Genomic DNA, 20,711 nt, shown 5'->3' with positions numbered 1-20,711 from the left:
CTATTTTGGCAGGTGGATTAACCATCATTTAGCCATTACTTATAAGGACCGACTGCTTAAGTACACAATGAAGTCACAATTTAATCTTTGGTTTGTAACGCCCACGACCTGAATCTTCCGGTATTGCGTTCTGAAAGATGTGAATGTCAAATTATTATCCCCACAAGTAAAGATAATTTAAGAAACGAAGATACACTTTTTATTACAGTGTTCTTACCGTGAGTTTCCTCAGTAGTAGAGGGACAATAGGTGCGGATACTTCAAGCGCTTCCTCGCTTAGACGGACAAGGTGTGAATATCGATAATGATATGTGGATGAAATCACCAGGAGCGAAGACTCTCTGTGATGATCGAGGCCCTTTGTAGCGAACACCGGATATCGTTTTAGTCAGAATGTGTGTGAGGTAGGAACGTGAAAGCCAGCCAATGTTTAAGACAGAAAAATAGTGAGAAAGAAACGTGAAATTCAGTCAATGTTTAAGGCAGGAAACTAGTGAGGAAGGAAGGTGAAAGTCAGACTATGTTTAAGCCAGGAAAATAGTAAGAAAGAAACGTGAAATCCAGTCAGTGTTTAAGTCAGCAAACCATCGAGGAATGAACGTGAAATCCAGGCTAAGTTTCATCACGTGAAGCCGAAACGTGAAAGATATTCTGAATTCATGCCGGGTATCAGAAGAACCGGAGTGAGCATAAGTTAGCTGCAATATTAGCCAAGTCAGCGAGTTAATTAATGAGTTCCGTAACGTTAGAACAAGTTAACAAGTGCATCAGCTAAGACAATAACACGACAACATGAGAGCAAATTTAAATAAGAGATGAAGTAATAGATGTTTCTCAAAACTTGTTCCTTAGTACTCTAATGATGTCTCAGTGATCCAGTCTCAAGAGGTGACTTACCAATGTTGATGTTTGAAGATAGGGCAAAGTGAATATGAAGAGTAAACACTTAGGAAGATAGTATGATGATTCAGGAAGAACTTGATAAACAATACGAGATGCTAACTTGCTGCTGGAAGTTCGAGGTAAAATATTCAGAATACTTCAGAGCAGTTTCTGAATATACAGCGCTGGTATATGATATTTAGCAGACATGATCACTACATACAAAGTACTGCAAAGAATGTGCGAAAAAAACGGCAGCATTTTGAAATCATGTAATTAGACAAAACGTCAAAGGTGGGAGTTTGAAATGCAAATGAATGAAAGGGTTGTAACGAAATTCCTGCATGCAACGCTGGTAATCAACTATTGCAATGCACCTTAAGAATTAAACCGTGGAAGCCACTGCCAGATCACGAGGAGACCCGAGAGCTAAACATTGCAAAGTCATGTAAATGCAATAGGTTCTGATTCCTAAGAAACCACATTGATCACTCTCCCCCACTAGGCCTGACGGCTGAGTAGACAGCGCTCGCGATTCTTAGTCCTAAAGTTCCGGGTTCGATCCGCGGCGGAGGTGGAAACAAATGGGCAAAGTTTCTTTCACACTGATGTCCCAGTTCACTTAGCAGTAAATAGGTACCTGGGAGTTAGGCAGCTAATACGGGGCTGCTTCCTGTTAATGTGTAAAAAAAAATGGAGGCCCGGTCGAGGACCGGGCCGCGGGGACGCTGATCCCCGACATAATCTCAAGATAGTCACTGATAGGTCAGGTTGGCACCCAGGTGGTGTGGAGGACTGTGTCGTGGCTCCTCTTGGGCCTCTGGAGATGCGTCCTGTGGCCATTAATGTAATCTTACTTAAAGGCCACTTTCCCGCGTTTACCAACCCTTTCAACACCCAGCCATGCCTCCCACACCGACACCCAGCCATGCCTCCCACACCGACACCCAGCCATGCCTCCCACACCGACACCCAGCCATGCCTCCCACACCGACACCCAGCCATGCCTCCCACACCGACACCCAGCCATGCCTCCCACACCGACACCCAGCCATGCCTCCCACACCGACACCCAGCCATGCCTCCCACACCGACACCCAGCCATGCCTCCCACACCGACACCCAGCCATGCCTCCCACACCGACACCCAGCTGTGCCTCCCACACCGACACCCAGCCATGCCTCCCACACCGACACCCAGCTGTGCCTCCCACACCGACACCCAGCCATGCCTCCCACACCGACACCCAGCCATGCCTCCCACACCGACACCCAGCCATGCCTCCCACACCGACACCCAGCTGTGCCTCCCACACCGACACCCAGCTGTGCCTCCCACACCGACACCCAGCTGTGCCTCCCACACCGACACCCAGCCATGCCTCCCACACCGACACCCAGCTGTGCCTCCCACACCGACACCCAGCCATGCCTCCCACACCGACACCCAGCCATGCCTCCCACACATACACCCAGCTGTGCCTCCCACACCGACACCCAGCCATGCCTCCCACACATACACCCAGCCATGCCTCCCACACCGACACCCAGCCATGCCTCCCACACCGACACCCAGCTGTGCCTCCCACACCGACACCCAGCTGTGCCTCCCACACCGACACCCAGCTGTGCCTCCCACACCGACACCCAGCCATGCCTCCCACACATACACCCAGCTGTGCCTCCCACACCGACACCCAGCTGTGCCTCCCACACCGACACCCAGCTGTGCCTCCCACACCGACACCCAGCTGTGCCTCCCACACCGACACCCAGCTGTGCTGCCTCTCCCGACACCCATCAACATAGGTCGTAGATTTCATGCTCAAACTGGCACATATGCTTCACACAAATGGAAGAAAAGCCTTATAATAGCTGGCTAACGGACCAATCCAGAGACATAGTCTCAAGCTGGTGTTCATTGCTAATGCTGCTGACGACTCTAGGTTAGTCCTTGTCATATCATAGTGAAGCTTTGAGAGCTTAGACTTCGCTATGTCACAGTTAAGCTTTGATAGCTTAGTCCTCAGTGCTGCAGTGCAGGAGGGCGACTCCACTATGCCTTCACAGGATGAGGAACTATTTAGCTGATGAAAGACTGCAGGAGAGGCCCAGGGCATGAGCTACAGGGAGGTGAAAGAGTTCATTTCCTCCACACAATTACCCCAATGTTTCCAAAGTGTCGCAAGAAATGGTTTGGAAGAATCTTGACTGCTGTCACCGACTGACTGAGACGAATTGCTTGGACCAGAAAAGTCGAGAGATTAGATTTAGGAACTTGCTTAACAAAATATAATTTGCGGGTGAAATCTGACGATCGAAAAACAGACGTGCAAATGATTAGTTTAAATTAAATGAGTTTATATTTACCATAAATTTTCAAGGAGGAAGGATACATTTCTTCAGCTTTTCTGGTAGTGCGGTGAAGCAACAAAAGTTAAAAAGTGGAACGGTATCTTTAGAATCAAACATTGTCTTACGTTTAATTTAATAATTTTATATGCTGTATAAATGTCGGGGATTAAAAATGCCTTGCATTGAATATATATCAATGCACGTAAATGTTCCTAGGTACCAGGTCTAGGAAAATTTACATTTGGACTTTCTCTTGTCTTCTAAAAATAATTTTTAGCACAAAAGACACCGTTTTAGGGCGCCAATGGCCATGTTTATACCATGGACTCATAGTCGTTATAAGTACTAGCCTTTCTTGACGTCAGAAAGTTAAGACGTAAGTAAAAGATAGCTGAAGGCCTGTTATCTTTTTTTTAAACATACTGATAAAGGAATATTTTCGTGAATATTTTGTTATGGGCTTTATATTTTCTAACAAATACTGTTATTAATTTTCATTGAACCTGGTGCTCCAAACATGTTATATAATATGTTATTTTTGTATTGTAATATCATTTACACTCTCATGCGACAGGATCAGAACATGTATTTAGACTGTGTGATTATTCTCTAGCTTCGAACTGGTGCCTCTTAAAACCAGTAACATATTCTCTAACTTTCCAACACCAGGAATCATAAAACATTTACGTATTCACTTGCGAAACCTGTACATCTTACCTAATGCATGGCTGCTATGCTTACATTTATTAAACAGTTTATCAGCTCCAAAGCACTGATAAACTGTTTGATTTATAAACTGGTGATTTATAACAATTAATAACCTTGGATTGTGAAGTTTTCACACTCATAAACTCTTTAATAAATATAAACAAACCAGCCATGAATAAGAAAAGATGAACAGGTGACGTTAATGGATGAGTTAATCCTTGATGAATCCAAACCTTGGATGGAATATATATATTATTATATGCAGTTTATCAAGGAGCCGGAGCATCGTATAGATATTGTCCTTTGCTGTGTGTCCCCGGTAGGCGCCTGAGATGAGTTTGGTGGTGATGAACGAGGGTGTGAACGCCACTATTCATCATAGGGGCCGTTCATCAGAGCTACATCCACCACAGTAGCTCCTTTGACACCTTATGACTGGCTAGGTTGGGGGTGGGTGGGAATTCACACAGTGATTTTGGTATTGAGTTTAGTGATGTAGATGCGTACCTTGAGGTGCGGTGTGTGTGCGTGCGTGTGTGTGTGTGTGTGTGTGTGTGTATGTGTGTGTGTATGTGTGTGTGTGTGTGCGTGTGTGTGTGTGTGTGTGTGTGCGTGTGTGTGTGCGTGTGTGTGTGTGTGTGTGTGTGTGTGTGTGTGTGTGTGTGTGTGTGTGTGTGTGTGTGTGTGAGTGAGTGTGTGTGTGAGTGAGTACTCACCTAATTGTGCTTGCGGGGGTTGAGCTTTGGCTCTTTGGTCCCGCCTCTCAACTGTCAATCAACTGGTGTACAGATTCCTGAGCCTACTGGGCTCTATCATACCTACATTTGAAACAGTGTATGGAGTCAGCCTCCACCACATCACTTCCTAGTGCATTCCATTTATTAACTACTCTGACACTGAAAAAATTCTTTCTAACGTCTCTGTGGCTCATCTGGGTACTAAGTTTCCACCTGTGTCCCCTTGTTCGTGTCCCACCCGTGCTGAAGAGTTTGTCTTTGTCCACCCTGTCAATTCCCCTGAGAATTTTGTAGGTGGTTATCATGTCTCCCCTTACTCTTCTGTTTTCCAGGGATGTGAGGTTCAGCTCCTTTAGCCTTTCCTCGTAGCTCAATCCTCTGAGTGTGTATGAGTGAGTGTGTGTGTGTGTGTGGGTGTGTGTGTGTGTGTGTGTGTGTGTGTGTGTGTGTGTGTGTGTGTGTGTGTGTGTGTGTGTGTGTGTGTGTGTGTGTGTGTGCACCCACAACACCTCAGGAACTGTCTCAGACAATGTTTGGTAACTTTTAAGCAGTCTCGTCTATGCAGCGGCAAATTGTATTGGCTCATGACAAAATTCAGTGACTCAATGTTTATTGGCTGGTGTGATGGACTCAGACGGATGACATCTTTCCCAGTGGGCACCATATCGCGTTGAATCTACCTTATTCATCGATGAATAAACGTCACATTTGGATAGTGTGTCCAGTGGGATAGACAAACATAGTGATGGAGGGGATTATATCCCTCGTGCTGATATACTGGGTGATTGGGCTGTGGTACTGGGTGGTGGGGCTGTGGTACTGGGTGGTGGGGCTGTGGTACTGGGTGGTGGGGCTGTGGTACTGGGTGGTGGGGCTGTGGTACTGGGTGATGGGGCTGTGGTACTAGGAAGTGGAGAAAAACGAGAAGGTGGAGTTTATGAGAAGAATGAGAGATAGGGGAGGAGATAGGGAGGCATGAATGTTAGTGAGAGAGAGAGAGAGAGAGAGAGAGAGAGAGAGAGAGAGAGAGAGAGAGAGAGAGAGAGAGAGAGAGAGAGAGAGAGAGAGAGAATGCTGATGCAGAATAACAGCTCCTAGCTTGCAGTATAAAGAGCATCAGCACAATTCCTGACGAACAATTGTCTTAACATAAAAGATCATGCAAAAATTTACGCGGATAAATCGTTAATATAATTGAAGTAAAAACTCTGGCTATGCTATCGTGATATAGAATGCTGACATTAAAGATATCGGCTTGAATGTGAATTTTCAAAACATTTTTACGTTTGTTTAGTTGATGGTATGAAACTTTTTTCTCAATTTCATGCATGTCTTCACATTCCGCTATTAGAGAACATTTTCGTCTCTATTTAATCAATACATTTGCTTGTTTATACTTGACGCCGTGGAGAGGAGGGATGGGTGGGTGTGGGGGGGAGACCTGCTGCATGGGTGACAGCTTCTGTTCCGTATCTTACGGAGTTAGACCATTTAAGTTTTCAGTTGCATATATGCTTGGGGGACCATTCAAGCTTGTTCGTATTTGTGTTGCTCACGTGGCCCCACAAAGTGAGGTGATTCGATGAAATAACTATGCCCAAGATTATCACCAGGTGCCGTCGGGATGTTGGGGATATAGCCGCGGCTACCAGCATCTTTTGTACGGTCACGGTTGGTCAAGTGGTTAAGGAACCATGTACATCAGTTGCATAGTGCTTCTGGCTGTCTGGGTTCGAGTCACTTCTGAGGTGAGGAGTTTTCAGTTGCATATATGCTTGGGGACCATTCAAGCTAGTTCGCATATATATATATATATATATATATATATATATATATATATATATATATATATATATGCGAACTAACTTGAATCATATATATATACATATATATATATATATATATATATATATATATATATATATATATATATATATATATATATATATATATGCGAACTAGCTTGAATCATATATATATACATATATATATATATATATATATATATATATATATATATATATATATATATATATATATATATATATATATATATATATATATATATTGTTTTCTTCTTCGAGGATGTGGGTCACTGCAATTGCACTAAAGGTGGTACCCCTATATTTTTATATATATAATACTCTGGATACATCAAGTTATGAAATTCTAATGATTCAGCTACCCATCTCTCATCAGTGATTTCATGAGGACTGCTTTGGGATTCGATCCCCATTTAAGGGAGGCAATAAGAATTGACCCCGAAGCGTCTATGCCCGTTACTCACCCCTCATTAGCCACCCTGCAAAGTTCAGTGACTATAGCCCCAAATGTGCGGTATCCATGACGTTTTGAGTAGAAATATCTACTAGTACATCACTATTAATTATATCATTCTTTACGCTGTGTAAAACTGTGTGACGAAAATAATAATAATATTCCCTCCAGACCAGAATATCTGAGAAGGTTAACCTTACGGTGTTAGTTTACTGTGAGGGAGAACTTTCAGTGAATATGGTAAGTTCACTACGCAAGGTAAGTTGGCCGCGCTGGAGGTGTAAGGCTGGTGAACAACTTGTGGGTAACTAATAATTACCAGCGTTAATTTTGGACCCGAGTTTGGGAAGACGTACGGGCTCAAGCGAGGCCTAAGTTGAGCCCCAACAATTATCAACTTTCCGTCAGTTACCAACTTGTGGCCTGTCTCCACCTGCAGTTTGGTCCACACTTATTTGGACTAAGAATTTACCTCTATTCTTTTAAAGAAGTCCTTGAGTATATGGTTGAAGAAGATATATGTATTGAAGAAAATGGTACCGTTCAAGAATTTATTTGTCAATATTTGTTATTATTTATATATTTAACTCGTTTTTTAATAGTTTAAATGACAATATTTGGCAGCGTTTACGAACTCGTTGAATACTTGGTACTATTTAAAGAACACGTTAAGCACTTTGTTCCACTCATTTAGCAAGTTGAGTATTTACTCTGATTATAAAAACACGTCGAATTTTTCCTGTTGCTTAGATTAACCTCTATTTTGCAATGATTGTTGTTCTGTGTTTGTTTTGTTTATTTACCAAGTTAACGTTGAAATTGTTGGTAGTGCTTAATGAAAACGTTAAGTAACTGTATTTCTTAAGAAAATGAACATGATTATTAATATTCTATATACAAAGTTAACAATCCATTAATTAATATTATTTTCTGCAAAACATTACTGTATATTCACAATTAAATCACAATAGTGTTTTGATATTATGAGGAAAATATTTAGGTAATGAAATAAGATTGAATTCGCGATCTTGGATTCTCTGCTTCGTTCAATACATAGATGAAAAATGAAGCCAACATCTAATACTGCATGACTCCTGTTACTGAATTCTATATTTTCCTGAATGACATTTATAATTTTAACGTTAGAAACTTCATTAAAACCCCTTCAATGTCTTTACCACAAAAGGTACTTAAATGTTTCTATTTCGTTATACACTAAGTTCTGATCAAATAAAACTTTAAGTACATGATTTGGCTTCATTTAATGTTCAATATGTTGTAATGTTAACAGTGTATGTTCATTATTTGGTCCATTTTATATTAGTAAGTACAAGATCCTCGGAAATTTCTACTTCATTGTTCGGAATTTCATAAAGGTGAAAGGAATGTGTAGGGCAGAGGCGACAGAGGTCTCTTGAAGCAAAGTGAACGTCAGAAGGGCCGGATGTCTCTGCTTGGTGTCAGAGGAGAGCTGCATTCCTCCTCTCCTGAGTGTCAGGGTAGAGCTGCATTCCTCCTCTGATAGACAGAAGAGAGCTGCATTCCTCCTCTGATTGACAGAAGAGAGCTGCATTCCTCCTCTGATTGACAGAAGAGAGCTGCATTCCTCCTCTGATAGACAGAAGAGAGCTGCATTCCTCCTCTGATTGACAGAAGAGAGCTGCATTCCTCCTCTGATAGACAGAAGAGATCTGCATTCCTCCTCTGATAGACAGAAGAGAGCTGCATTCCTCCTCTGATTGACAGAAGAGAGCTGCATTCCTCCTCTGATAGACAGAAGAGAGCTGCATTCCTCCTCTGATTGACAGAAGAGAACTGCATGCTTCTTCTCCTGAGTGTCAGAGAAGAGCTACAACTGCATTCCTTCTTTCTCAAATACCAGGGAAGCACTGGATGCCTCTTGCCCCCCGCACCAGAGCAGCGCCGGATGCCTCTTGCCCCCAGCACCAGAGCAGCGCCGGATGCCTCTTGCCCCCAGCACCAGAGCAGCGCCGGATGCCTCTTGCCCCCAGCACCAGAGCAGCGCCGGATGCCTCCTCCCGGTACAAAAGAAACGAGGCAGTGACATCCAAATCTGAATACCAAGTTTCTTGTAGTTCAATATTGTAATATGTGAAGTCAGGTCGCGTGAGGTTATTGAATAACTGAAGTCACATCGAAACAAATGAAATACGCAGGGGAATGGATTATAGAAGGTTGCTTGTTTTGTACTTGATTTGACCATTCAAGGCTTTGGTGTTGTGGCGCTGGATGTTTTGACTCGTGAGGGTTTCCGGTGGAAGGGTGGCGTGGTGTCGTGGGTGTGTGGTGTGGTGTGGTGGGTACGTGGTGTGGTGTGTGGTGTGGTGGGTGTGTGGTGTGTGGTGGGTGTGTGGTGTGGTGGGTGTGTGGTGTGGTGTGTGTGTGTGTGGTGTGGTCAGGAGAGTGGATGTAGTTAATTTGCTTATGTGTGATCAGTCAACTTCAGAGAAGTGTACTTCCTGGTTGGTCAGTGTAAGAACTTACGTTGCCTTAATAACCCTCCAGACATTGATGACAGGCCTTAAGTCCAATACCAAACCAAGTTTCATCATTTTGAATTAATGATTCAATAATAATGACGAGTTAGCAGGCAACTCTCAAGGTCAAATAGCGACGGAGTGAGGTCGACGGTAGACATATATAAGCGGAAGTGAGAGACTGGAGGGCCATTCACTTGCTGACCATGGAGGGTAACAGTTCTCTCCTGCTGATGCAACTCCTGCTGCCACTGCTACTGATTCACGGTGAGGTAAACTACTTTAGCATTCCTTAATATCTTATGTATGTCTTCTTTGCCTTCGAAGCTTTGAAGGCAAATATGAAATGGTCTTATTTGAACGAGTTAGTGCGCGGGAACAGCTTAGTCTAATAGCATGCACTTTTAAAGTTTAAATAATTCTCTCTCTCTCTCTCTCTCTCTCTCTCTCTCTCTCTCTCTCTCTCTCTCTCTCTCTCTCTCTCTCTCTCTCTCTCTCTCTCTCTCTCTCTCTCTCTCTCTCTCTCTCTAGACTCTTACAAGAGTCCTAAGTGGCTTTTGTTCAGAAAATATTATTTTATCTGCCAGATATTACCTTAACATATACATCAGGTTTGCTACATACATTAATTCCTTAAAACAAGGTAAGTCTTGAAAATCATTTTGAGTAAGTGGAGCGACTTGAACTCGCGTTCTGGTGATTCCTAGACACCTGGATGGGGGGTGCAGGGACCAGATTCACGAAGCAGTTACGCAAGTACTTGCGAACGTAAACATCTTTCCTCAATCTTTGACGGCTTTGGTTACAATTATTTAACAGTTTACAAGCATGAAAACTTGCCAATCAATTGTTGTTATTGTTATAAACTGCCTCCAGATGCTTCGGAGCTCATTAACTGTTTAATAATTATAAACAAAGCCGCCAAAGCTTGAGAAAAGGTGTTCAGGTTCTTAACTGTTTGCCTAACTTCTTAGTGAATCTGGCCCCAGGTGTCTGAGAATAACCAGAACGCGGGTTCAATTCCCTCCATTGCCTCAAAATGATTTTCCTCGATAAATCACGGCACTGTGATTTTATTCCATTAAGTTGCGTCTTCTATATTACCGGTCATTGCATATTCAATGGATAAAACAGTTCATCATCTTAAACTGATTGTACTTGTCGCATCTATGTGTTTCACGTACCAGTATGGTCTGTTGAACTGTAAGAAAAATCACGTTTTCTTCAAATCATTTTTTATTTTATTTTTTTGATTGATTTTCTTCAAATCATTTTATATAGTCCGAGAATAAAAAGGTAAAAATTAAACTAAAACATTACTAGGCCTAATTTAGTACATATATGTACTATATAATGCTCAAGATAGCGTGTATTAGGCTTAGGTTTGCTGGGAGAGGTATGCTTAGGTTCATTAGTTACCTTTTCAGGTTCTCTAGAATGTCATTTGGGATAATTCAGAAATTGAAAACTTGAATTTTCCTGAGTGCCCAACAGCACACATGATACGTCTATCTAAATAGTTGCTATAAGTGATATAAGTTCTATAAGTGCAATACAGTTATTAGGATGTGTTGATATGCATTTAATGTTATCGAACGACTGTAGTAAATAATCTTAACTCCTGTATGAAAATGATCTAACTTTGTTAAACAAGACAAATACTAGGTTTCAAGCATCAGTATGTTTTACTGTGAATATATTGTATAATAATTATAACTTTAAAAGCCAAAAGATGGATCGAGGTCTTAAGGGATGTCTTAATTGGTTTTGACTTTGCCATAGCCTTCCAGGCTCACAATCTCAGCTGAGAAAAAATCTTAATTAGAGTCTTAAAAAACTCATTAATTTAAATTTATTATATATAATATTTTTTTGGCTGACTTTTTTTCTGTTTATACAGTTGACTCGACTCTGATAATGGTAAAAACATTGTATTTGCATTAAGATGTTATTGTAAAATTCCATTACAATAACAGAGTTGCCTTACTGTGAAAAAGTTAACAGGAAAGATCAAAAACGGTAAATCCTTCAAAGTATTTCCAGGGGGAGGGGGGGGGTAAATAAAAATAATTAATCTGATTTAAAAAATACTCTAAATAATAAAAAGCGTAAATACGCTTTACTGATCACGCTTGGGAATCTATACATATGCAGACGATGGGACTTCTGCATATATATATATATATTTATATTGCTAATTATCTTTAAAGATAAAAAGCTGTACTCCTGCTTGCTTGGATACGTGGACTATCTATAAACTCCCTGGTAATATTATTTTAATGCTAATTTGCCTTTACAGGAATATCAGTTGAGGGCACCTATTCCAGACAGACGCAAAACACACAAAGGGTTTATGGGCATTCCGAGTCATCCCTAACTTACCCAATAAGATCCGACTATAAGATAAGACCACGCACTCTCAGTCCCCATAATCAAGAATACTCAAGACATCATTGGCTTGTCTCAAAGTATTCGAAACCAGTTCGCTATGAAGATCCATGGCCTGCAGTCTCAAAGCCCTCGATACCACTTCTCTCAGATAATATTTGGTCTTTTGTCTCGAAGCCTTCAAGCCCAGTGTCGTCAGGGTATCAATTGCCTGCTAAACCAGAGTCATCAAACTCAGATATCTCAGATGATCCATGGCCTGCTATCTCAAAGCCGCCTTTACCAGTTTTTTTCAGTCCTTCCGATCCACTTTTGCTAGATCCTCAATCTCAATTAAACGTCTGGCAAAAATTAATCCACTTGCATCCATCTGACATCAATAATTATGTTTCGACGAATCCAGTAATCACCACAGCCTCTACTACACCATATATAACTTCATTCAAGCAAACACAAGCACCTACTTTCCTGCCGAAAGAATATGTCGGTTTTCCAACAACAAAACCATCAGATTTTCGTCAAACTAAATTTGGCACTGAATCAGTGCATATCTATCCAGGAAATCTCCCTGTGTTCAGACCTAAACAGCCAGTGGATTCAGGCATCTTCCAGTCAGAAAAAACTTTTCCTTTTTATTCAATATATCCAGCAATATACCAGCCAAATCATCCTACTTTCGAACAAACTCTACCGTTGTATTTCTCTCCACCAAACCCTCTACAGCCAATAGAACAAGTAAACATCAATTTACAACCTAATGGATACAACCAAAGAATAGAATCAACTACACAGTTAACAACATTCACCACCAATTCATCTATTCGTGGCGAATATCAGACACCCGAATTCATCACATCTCGTCCACCGCTACGCCTCACCTCCTATTCATCAGATCTTGGAAAATATCAAACAAAAGAACAATCAACACCTGAAACAACAATCAACCCTTATTTATCGATTCTTGGAGATTACCAGACACAGGACCCATCAATACCTTCTCCAGTATCTCCAGTCAGCACCTTTTCGTCTGTTCTTGGAGATTACCAAGAGCAGAAGCACTCTACACCTCCTTCAGCAGCCCCTGTCAATACTTATTCTCCTATTAATAGGAAATTCCCAAAACAGAAACCAACGACACCTTCAGCAACATCAGCCAACACCTATTCATCGGTCCTTGGAGAATACCAGACACAGAAATCATCAATACCGCCTACAGTAGCACCAGTAAGCACCTATTCGCCTATTCATAGGACATATCCAACTCAGGCACCAACAACACCTACAATAGCACCAGTCAGCACCTATTCGTCGGTCCTTGGAGAATACCAGACACACAAACCTACAAGACCATCAATTACACCAGTCGGCACCTATTCACCTGTTCAAAATAAATACCAAACACAGGAACCATCGACAACTTCAGCAAAACCAACCAGCACCTTTACGTCCGTTCTTGGAGAACGCGACACACCGAAGCACTCTACACCTACTTCAGCAACCCCTATCATCTACTCAACTACTCGTAGAAGATACCAAACCCAGGAACCAACCACTTCAGTCGCATCAGTCAACTCCTATCCATCTCTTCCTGGAATTTATTTGACAACGGGTTCAACCACACGTCGCTCAGTAATATCGGTCAGCAACAGAACACCGGTTTCAGGAAAAGTCCCGGTAAATGAACCAACGACACCTCGTTCAATAACTCCGACCAACACCAATTTCAATGTTCCTGAAAATCACCAGAAACCCGAGTTAACTACGCATGTTTCACCCACAGAAATCAGCGTCAAGCAAGCAGTTCTTGGATCAATTTCACAACCAGAACAAACCACTCCATCAGCAACACTATCCAATTCCAGTTCCATTGTTCTAGGAACATTTTCTACTTCAGAGGCAACCTCCACTAAGGCCACAGAAGATCTGATATGCGACTACTCAAAGTTCCACCTTGAGCACAGCATGACACTAGAGGTGGATACAGAATGTAACATCATCAGAAGTGGAGTTCCAGAGGATGAGGTGGAAGAGATTCTCAGAGTACACAACACCCTCAGATCTAAGGTTAGTTCTATATTGTGGCGAAATTTATTTAGTTATCCATTTAAAGTGCTGTAGAGCTACACTAATTTACACATATATAAAGACTTCCAAATTTCTTGTTTGACACTAAGCAATTTCTAACAAAAAAAATTTTTCGGTATCAAACTTTTGTTATATCTTGTCTCCACTTTCAGTATATCTACAACTAATCATATTTTTCAAACGAAATTTATTGAAATTTCTAATCTTAAAATGTACATGGATATATAAAGATTTTTATTTATATTTATTTATTTATTTTCTTTATTTATAATATTTATATTTATTCTTTTCTTGTCAAAATTTCTCCATATGAGACTTGACATAATTGGGATATTAGACTGTTGACGTTATTGTCTACTCTTTCAAAATTTCTAGTGCAAAAAAAAATTTCAAGTAACTGTGTCTTCCTCTATTATATTTATGTCATCAACTCAGCCAAGACTTTTTTTGTCAAGGATTGCAAAATGCAGTTGACTTTATAATCACTATCATGCAGACTGGACAAATTATATGTGGTTTAAGTGTACAATTTTCTTTCTATTATTCTACTAATAGCAACTGGATAAAATATAACTATTATAGATTTGTACTTGAATGTTCATTAATCAAAATTCAACATGATTGGCAACATTCGCCACTCGTGATTTTTGTCTATATTTTATGAATTTGTTCATTACATAACGAGTCACTCCATTGCCTCTAAGTGATCTTCATTTAAAATTGATAATTTTATTTCATGATTTGAAAGACAAAATAAATTAGTAATAGTTTAAATGAGCAGAATTGTTTATATATATATATATATATATATATATATATATATATATATATATATATATATATATATATATATATATATATATATATATATATAATTGCCCAATGTCAGAGGCCAACACTTGGGGCTGGCTTCATTAAACTTTGCTGGATGACTGTTGAGTACGAGAGGATTATCATAGGCGGGTCAGGGTACACCCTATCGTAGCCTTCATGAGGTCGATGGAGTTGAAATGTTAAGTGTCGAGTCCGTTCCGTTTTATAACCACTTCATATTATTATTATCGAATTCAGATAATGACATGCAAAACAAATTTTATGATTGTAGGTTTGCATTCCTGAGGGGCCCTTAGCAACCAAAATGGTGCAACCTTGTTTTGGTGGTCTAAGGCAGCAGGTTGTCAAGGGTACCGGGTCTACCAACCCTCAGACGGGTATAACCTACAAAGTGTCTTACGTAAGATTGTGTTGAAATATCAGTAACAGGGATCTGGTCAATTTGTGTTACAGGTAGCAAGAGGGGCGGAACTGCGTGGTAAACCAGGTCCTCAACTACCAGCAGCTAACATGAGGGTTCTCTACTGGAATGATGAACTGGCTTCTGTTGCTCAGGTGAGTGTTTGTCGTGTGAGTAACGGGAAGGTAAAATTAATGGAGACTAGTTTAATCGAATTATTGAATGTTTTATATTTGTCAAAAATTTCGTGGATTAGTAATAAAGTTGTGAGGTCAAGGAGCTGGAGCTTATTCTTTAGAAAAACACTTATGGGGGATATTCATGAGTGTGCACACACACACACACACATACAAACGCACACACGCACATTTACAGACAATCTGAACACATACACATGTATACACTTAAACGAACACGCAAACCACACACATACACACACGCGGGACCAAAGAGCCAAAGCTCAACCCCCGCAAGCACAAATAGGTGAGTACGCACACACACACACACACACACACAAATTGAGACACATCTTTCAGATTTAAGTCTCTGATGAAATTTGACTACTTATTGCGGGGTTCAAAGACCTTAGGTAGATGTTCACTAGATGTTCAGCCATTGTTCACAAACGAGCCAGTAGAAGTGGCATTAGACATGACATGTCAGAACACGTTATAAGGTAATTAGTCAAAGCTGTATAATACCCGTCTTTTTGCATCTGATTATTGTATTATTTGCACTCTATTAGTGTTTTCATATTAACTGATACAAAAGTCAAAACTCATCTAATTACCGTGCACCTCTTTTATTTTTGGTTATATAATTTTTACCCAATCTTTTCTATAACAAAGTTAGCTGTCTTTGACATTTATGTGATGTTAACGTCTAAAATATACATATAAATATGTGTTAAATCTGTTCAGCATGAATAACCTTACAATCACCTCAAGAGCATATGTGTTACCTATGACTCTCTCCCACAGGCTTGGGCAAACCAATGCCAGTCGTCTTCTGAAGAGTATGCCCAGCGCAGGATATGCTCGCGTGGGTATGACGTGGGTCAGAATGTATACTACGAGTGGAGTCATTCAGATACCCAGGTAAGTATGAGAGTAGGCATCCTCCCCCTCACAGTTCGTTCCATGATATCACCACTACACAAGGAGGGTGGCATTCTGGAGGCTGGACGATGCAAAACTTTCTTAACAACTAAATTGTTTTTAGTTTGATAAACGGTGTGTGTGAGAGAGAGAGAGAGAGAGAAGAGGGAAGGGAAGGGAATTATCAATGGAAAGCGCCAAGCCATTACGACTATATAGCACATGAAAGGGGTCAGGATAAGGATTTGGGATGGGACTGGGGGATGGAATGACACAGAATATTTTCTATTTGTACTTTCTATTCGTGCCTCCTGGATAGAGCTATTACGTCTTGAACCCCACCTTTCTAACCATTGATTGTCTTATATAATGACACCCAAACCAGTTTACTCACATCCCCAGGTTATCTTGAGGTTATCTTGAGATGATTTCGGGGCTTTAGTGTCCCCGCGGCCCGGTCCTCGACCAGGCCTCCACCCCCAGGAAGCAGCCCGTGACAGCTGACTAACACCCAGGTACCTATTTTACTGCTAGGTAACAGGGGCATAGGGTGAAAGAAACTCTGCCCATTGTTTCTCGCCGGCGCCTGGGATCGAACCCAGGACCACAGGATCACAAGTCCAGCGTGCTGTCCGCTCGGCCGACCGGCTCCCTACCCAGAAGGCAGCTACCTAGCACCCAAGTACCTGTCTAATACTAAAGTAAGCCAAGGCATCAGAACAAATAAACTGATGCCTTTACATAAATAAAATGCCTTATTTCTTTCTGTCCCGAATGCCGTCTGCTCGACGGATGGCCGTGTATGTGTGTGTGTGTGTGGGAGGAGAAGGAGGCAGGTTTGATGAATAATTCCAGTGAATAAATGTCAACTTCATCTCATCAGAACTGGGACACAGCCATCAACAAGTGGTACGCAGAGGTGAGTAGCCTTCCTTACTCCTACGTGTTTGGCTCTCAGAGAGGTCAACCCATCAAGGATATTGACCACTACACACAGGTTAGTCTCATGTTTACATTGTCTAACAACCTTATGAAACATCGGAACATATCCACTTAATATTTGATATAGTGATTGTTGGCACTGTATATTGATAAGAATAAATAGTGTTTTTGTTTGGGAGTAAAATAAGATAATAATTATAACTATTAATAAGATAATAATTTGCTAGAATTAATTATATTAAATTCTTAATGTACGTTTTTGCTTAATAATTAAAGAGTCATTGTCATGCCATGATTCTCAATGGACAGGCAAACAAATAATTTTAAAATATGGGTTTATATACACAGGCAAGAAATTAGTAGTGGAAAGATTGCATGTTAGTGAATAACCTATACATTTGCATGGATGATGTAAACAATATGTATCAGCAACTATGCATGCAACACATGTATAAGCAACACATGTATAAGCAACACATGTATAAGCAACACATGCATGGGTGGTTAAGCAGCGGTTATGGCCACACATATTGATGGTCGCACATAAATATGTGTGGTTATGCAAATATAAATTACACTGGCTTTTGTTTTGAATATTGTTCATATTTTTATGTAATGGTGTTTTGTAATGCATATATATGTGTTCTCTGAGTTTAAACGTGTTCATAAAAATCTTATGGGGGGAATGTGACTTACAATTACTGATTCTCAGCCAAGTTCAGAAATGTTTTGCTGCTTTCTTAAGATATATTATTGTTTTCTTAGCCATCTGAAGGTACTTTTTTGTGCCATGAGAAATCTTTACATGTTTATTTGCAGCCCTTCCTCCAGCTGTGACAGCGTTTACAACAACTTTTTGGTCAAGGTTACTAAAATGTTCGACCCAAAATGGTTCACGATTTATATTACTCAATTGGGCAAAATGGCATTCTATATAAATGGAAAAGTAATTAAAGAACCTAAGCTGACCTGTCCAAACAATCCAAAGTCACATGTACACTATCTTAAATCATAGTGTTTGTTTTGTTTTTATATCATCAAGTATGTATATACTTGATTTTATATCATCATATAGTATCAAGTTATGTTTTTCTATAAGTGCAGTCATTGGGTTCATATTTTGTGATCATCACATATGTTTCATTGGTATGTTGTATATTTGTAATGAATGGTTTAATTCACATTGATTGATTGATAAAGATGAAGCCACCCAAGAGGTGGCATGGGCATGAATAGCCCATAAAATTCACATCTTCCATTATAATCTTCCATTTCCTCTTCACGGGAGACATCTCCCGTCACTCAGGGTGCAGTCGCACCTCCACAGATATCCAGTATCAGCTCTTGATACTGGTAATGGCTCAAAAGGGCCACCACTTACGGGCTATTCATGCCCGTGCCACCTTTTGGGTGCCTTAATCTTCATCTTCATCATCACTTCCTCTTATAATACTTTTCTGTGTTTATCTCTCTGGCAGCTGGTGTGGGCTGAGACGCAAGAGGTGGGGTGTGGGGCAGTGTACTACTCCCCATTCATGGGGGGTGTGAGTCGTGTGTATGTGTGTAACTACGGTCCTACCAGCCACCCTCAAGGGAGCCCCATGTACCAGGTTGGGCTCCCGGCTACAGCCTGCGACGCCCTCAGACCCTCTGACAAGTACCCTGAACTCTGTCCGTAACACCACAGCCAGATATATCAGCTCGTTGACCAGACCACACACTAGAAGGTAAACGGACGACGGTCCGTCCTGGACCATTCTCAAGTCGATGAGAATGAGACTTGTGAATGTCCAGGACTGACCGAAACGTCGTCGTCCCTTCACCTTCTAGTGTGTTGTCTGGTCAACATACTTTAGCCACGTTATTGTGACTCGTCGCCTGTATATCAGCTCGTCCTCCTGAGGTTTCCACGTCGTCAAGAGACTCGTGTACTAAAGTGGCATTATCCCGAAACAGCCTTATATAAAATGTTTGTCAGCTTATGGCAATGTTTCTTGAATCCTTGATTAACTATTTCTTTGATGAAAGAGTATGGAAAGGAAAGAGTATGGCAAATTAATTTAAAACACACACACACACACACACATACGAACTGTGTGTGTGTGTAGTTACCTAGTTGTACTTACCTAGTTGTGTCTGCGGGGGTTGAGCTCTGGCTCTTTGGTCCCGCCTCTCAACGGTCAATCAACTAATGTACAGGTTCCTGAGCCTACTGGGCTCTATCATATCTACACTTTTGTATGTGTGTGTGTGTGTGTGTGTGTGTGTGTGTGTGTGTGTGTGTGTGTGTGTGTGTGTGTGTGTGTGTGTGTGTGTGTGTGTGTGTTTATGTGATGTGACCTGGTGCCACTGTGGCAGGAGAGGGCACTGTGCCTCTGGCTTAATTCCCCACCAGTGAGGTTATCAGCGGAAGCCGTTCATGTTATTAGTGCTATTCCGCTCTCTTATAGCGTCGTTCTAGTGATGTCGTTATTGCGATTTGGCTATTTTAGAGACCTTCCCGTTTCTGTTACGACCTTCATAAAATCAATTAATTGACGCCATCTTGCGTTCATTGGGGATACTGTGGCTTTCCACAGTGTTAAAACATCATCGATGAATCGTCGTTTTCAAAATCATACATTTTCATCCGATTGTGGCTTAAATAACAGTTAATGATAACCAAGAGATTCATTGTTATATTAAAATTAATAATAATATAATAAGTTGATGGAAGGCTATTAAAGTTGTAAATCTAAATATAATAAAGTTTTTGAAAGGAAAATAATAGGGTTTAAAATAGGAGAAGAGGGATGAAATATTAAATATAGAAGCATGAAAAAAATCATCAAGTAGGATGCAGTCTTACTCAGGCTGACGTTCTGATTGAAAGAGCTTTCCACAACCAGAGATACAGGACAGCTGCTTAGACAGGTGACGAGAGAGAGGTGACGTGAGACAGGTGACGTGAGACAGATAAGAGATTACAGTCTTGTATTATTATAGAAAAAACGCAACACCTAGAGAGAGAATACTGTCAACAGCAGGCATGTTTTATCATGTTCTTTGATCATGTCATGGTACAGTTGACCAAGGCACGCCTGGGAACCTCCAAGGGCAAAGATTCGAACCCTCGTCAAGGCCTTTATGGATTTGTTCGTTTTATATATCACATTATTGGGATTTTTGTGTGAATGTTTCATGGACCACTATAAGAACATCTGGAGTAGGAGTCAAGACAGTGGGCATGTTGACATACTCATGGTTGTTGCCCCATTCCAGGCATTAGTATATATGTATCCAGCCAACCTCTTCTTCCAGATATCTTACAGCCCTTATTATGGATGCATACCAGGTCTGGAAGTCTTAAGACTGATCTTATCTCCCTTGATGATGCCTCTCAGTCACTTGAAGACTTAGATCATGTTTTCTCCTCACTCTGTGCCTCTCTGAGGAATGGAGACTGAACTCTCTCATCCTGTCCCATCCCAAATCCCTATCCTTATTCTGATCTCCATTCTTTCCTCTT

The 20,711-nt window shown here is 41.0% G+C and overlaps 2 protein-coding genes across 2 annotated transcripts; one reads left to right on the top strand and one right to left on the bottom strand.

The window, feature by feature from the left end:
* Nucleotides 1-1,772: 1,772 nt before the first annotated feature.
* Nucleotides 1,773-2,705, bottom strand: LOC138370586 (uncharacterized). The gene has a single exon (XM_069335001.1). It carries the CDS (start codon nt 2,703-2,705, stop codon nt 1,773-1,775), a length of 933 nt encoding a protein of 310 aa, XP_069191102.1.
* A 6,721-nt stretch (nt 2,706-9,426) lies between these two features.
* On the top strand, nt 9,427-19,185 carry LOC138369508 (uncharacterized). Its single transcript, XM_069332806.1, has 6 exons — nt 9,427-9,724; nt 11,757-13,909; nt 15,218-15,319; nt 16,145-16,261; nt 17,145-17,258; nt 18,682-19,185. Exons 1-6 carry the CDS (start codon nt 9,664-9,666, stop codon nt 18,880-18,882), a joined length of 2,748 nt encoding a protein of 915 aa, XP_069188907.1. The 5' UTR covers nt 9,427-9,663; the 3' UTR covers nt 18,883-19,185.
* The last annotated feature ends 1,526 nt before the right edge of the window (nt 19,186-20,711 follow it).

The sequence above is a fragment of the Procambarus clarkii genome, chromosome 4 (genome assembly GCF_040958095.1).
Source record: "Procambarus clarkii isolate CNS0578487 chromosome 4, FALCON_Pclarkii_2.0, whole genome shotgun sequence".
In the NCBI taxonomy this organism is placed as follows: Eukaryota; Metazoa; Arthropoda; class Malacostraca; order Decapoda; family Cambaridae; genus Procambarus; species Procambarus clarkii.
This window is presented reverse-complemented; position numbering and strand designations above follow the sequence as displayed.

Coding starts and splice junctions, on each gene's coding strand:
- LOC138370586 (XM_069335001.1), bottom strand. CDS start 2,705: ATGAAATCTACGACCTATGTTGATGGGTGTCGGGAGAGGCAGCACAGC.
- LOC138369508 (XM_069332806.1), top strand. CDS start 9,664: ATGGAGGGTAACAGTTCTCTCCTGCTGATGCAACTCCTGCTGCCACTG. Junction 13,910..15,217: donor ACAACACCCTCAGATCTAAG/GTTAGTTCTATA, acceptor TTTGTGTTACAG/GTAGCAAGAGGGGCGGAACT. Junction 15,320..16,144: donor AACTGGCTTCTGTTGCTCAG/GTGAGTGTTTGT, acceptor TCTCTCCCACAG/GCTTGGGCAAACCAATGCCA.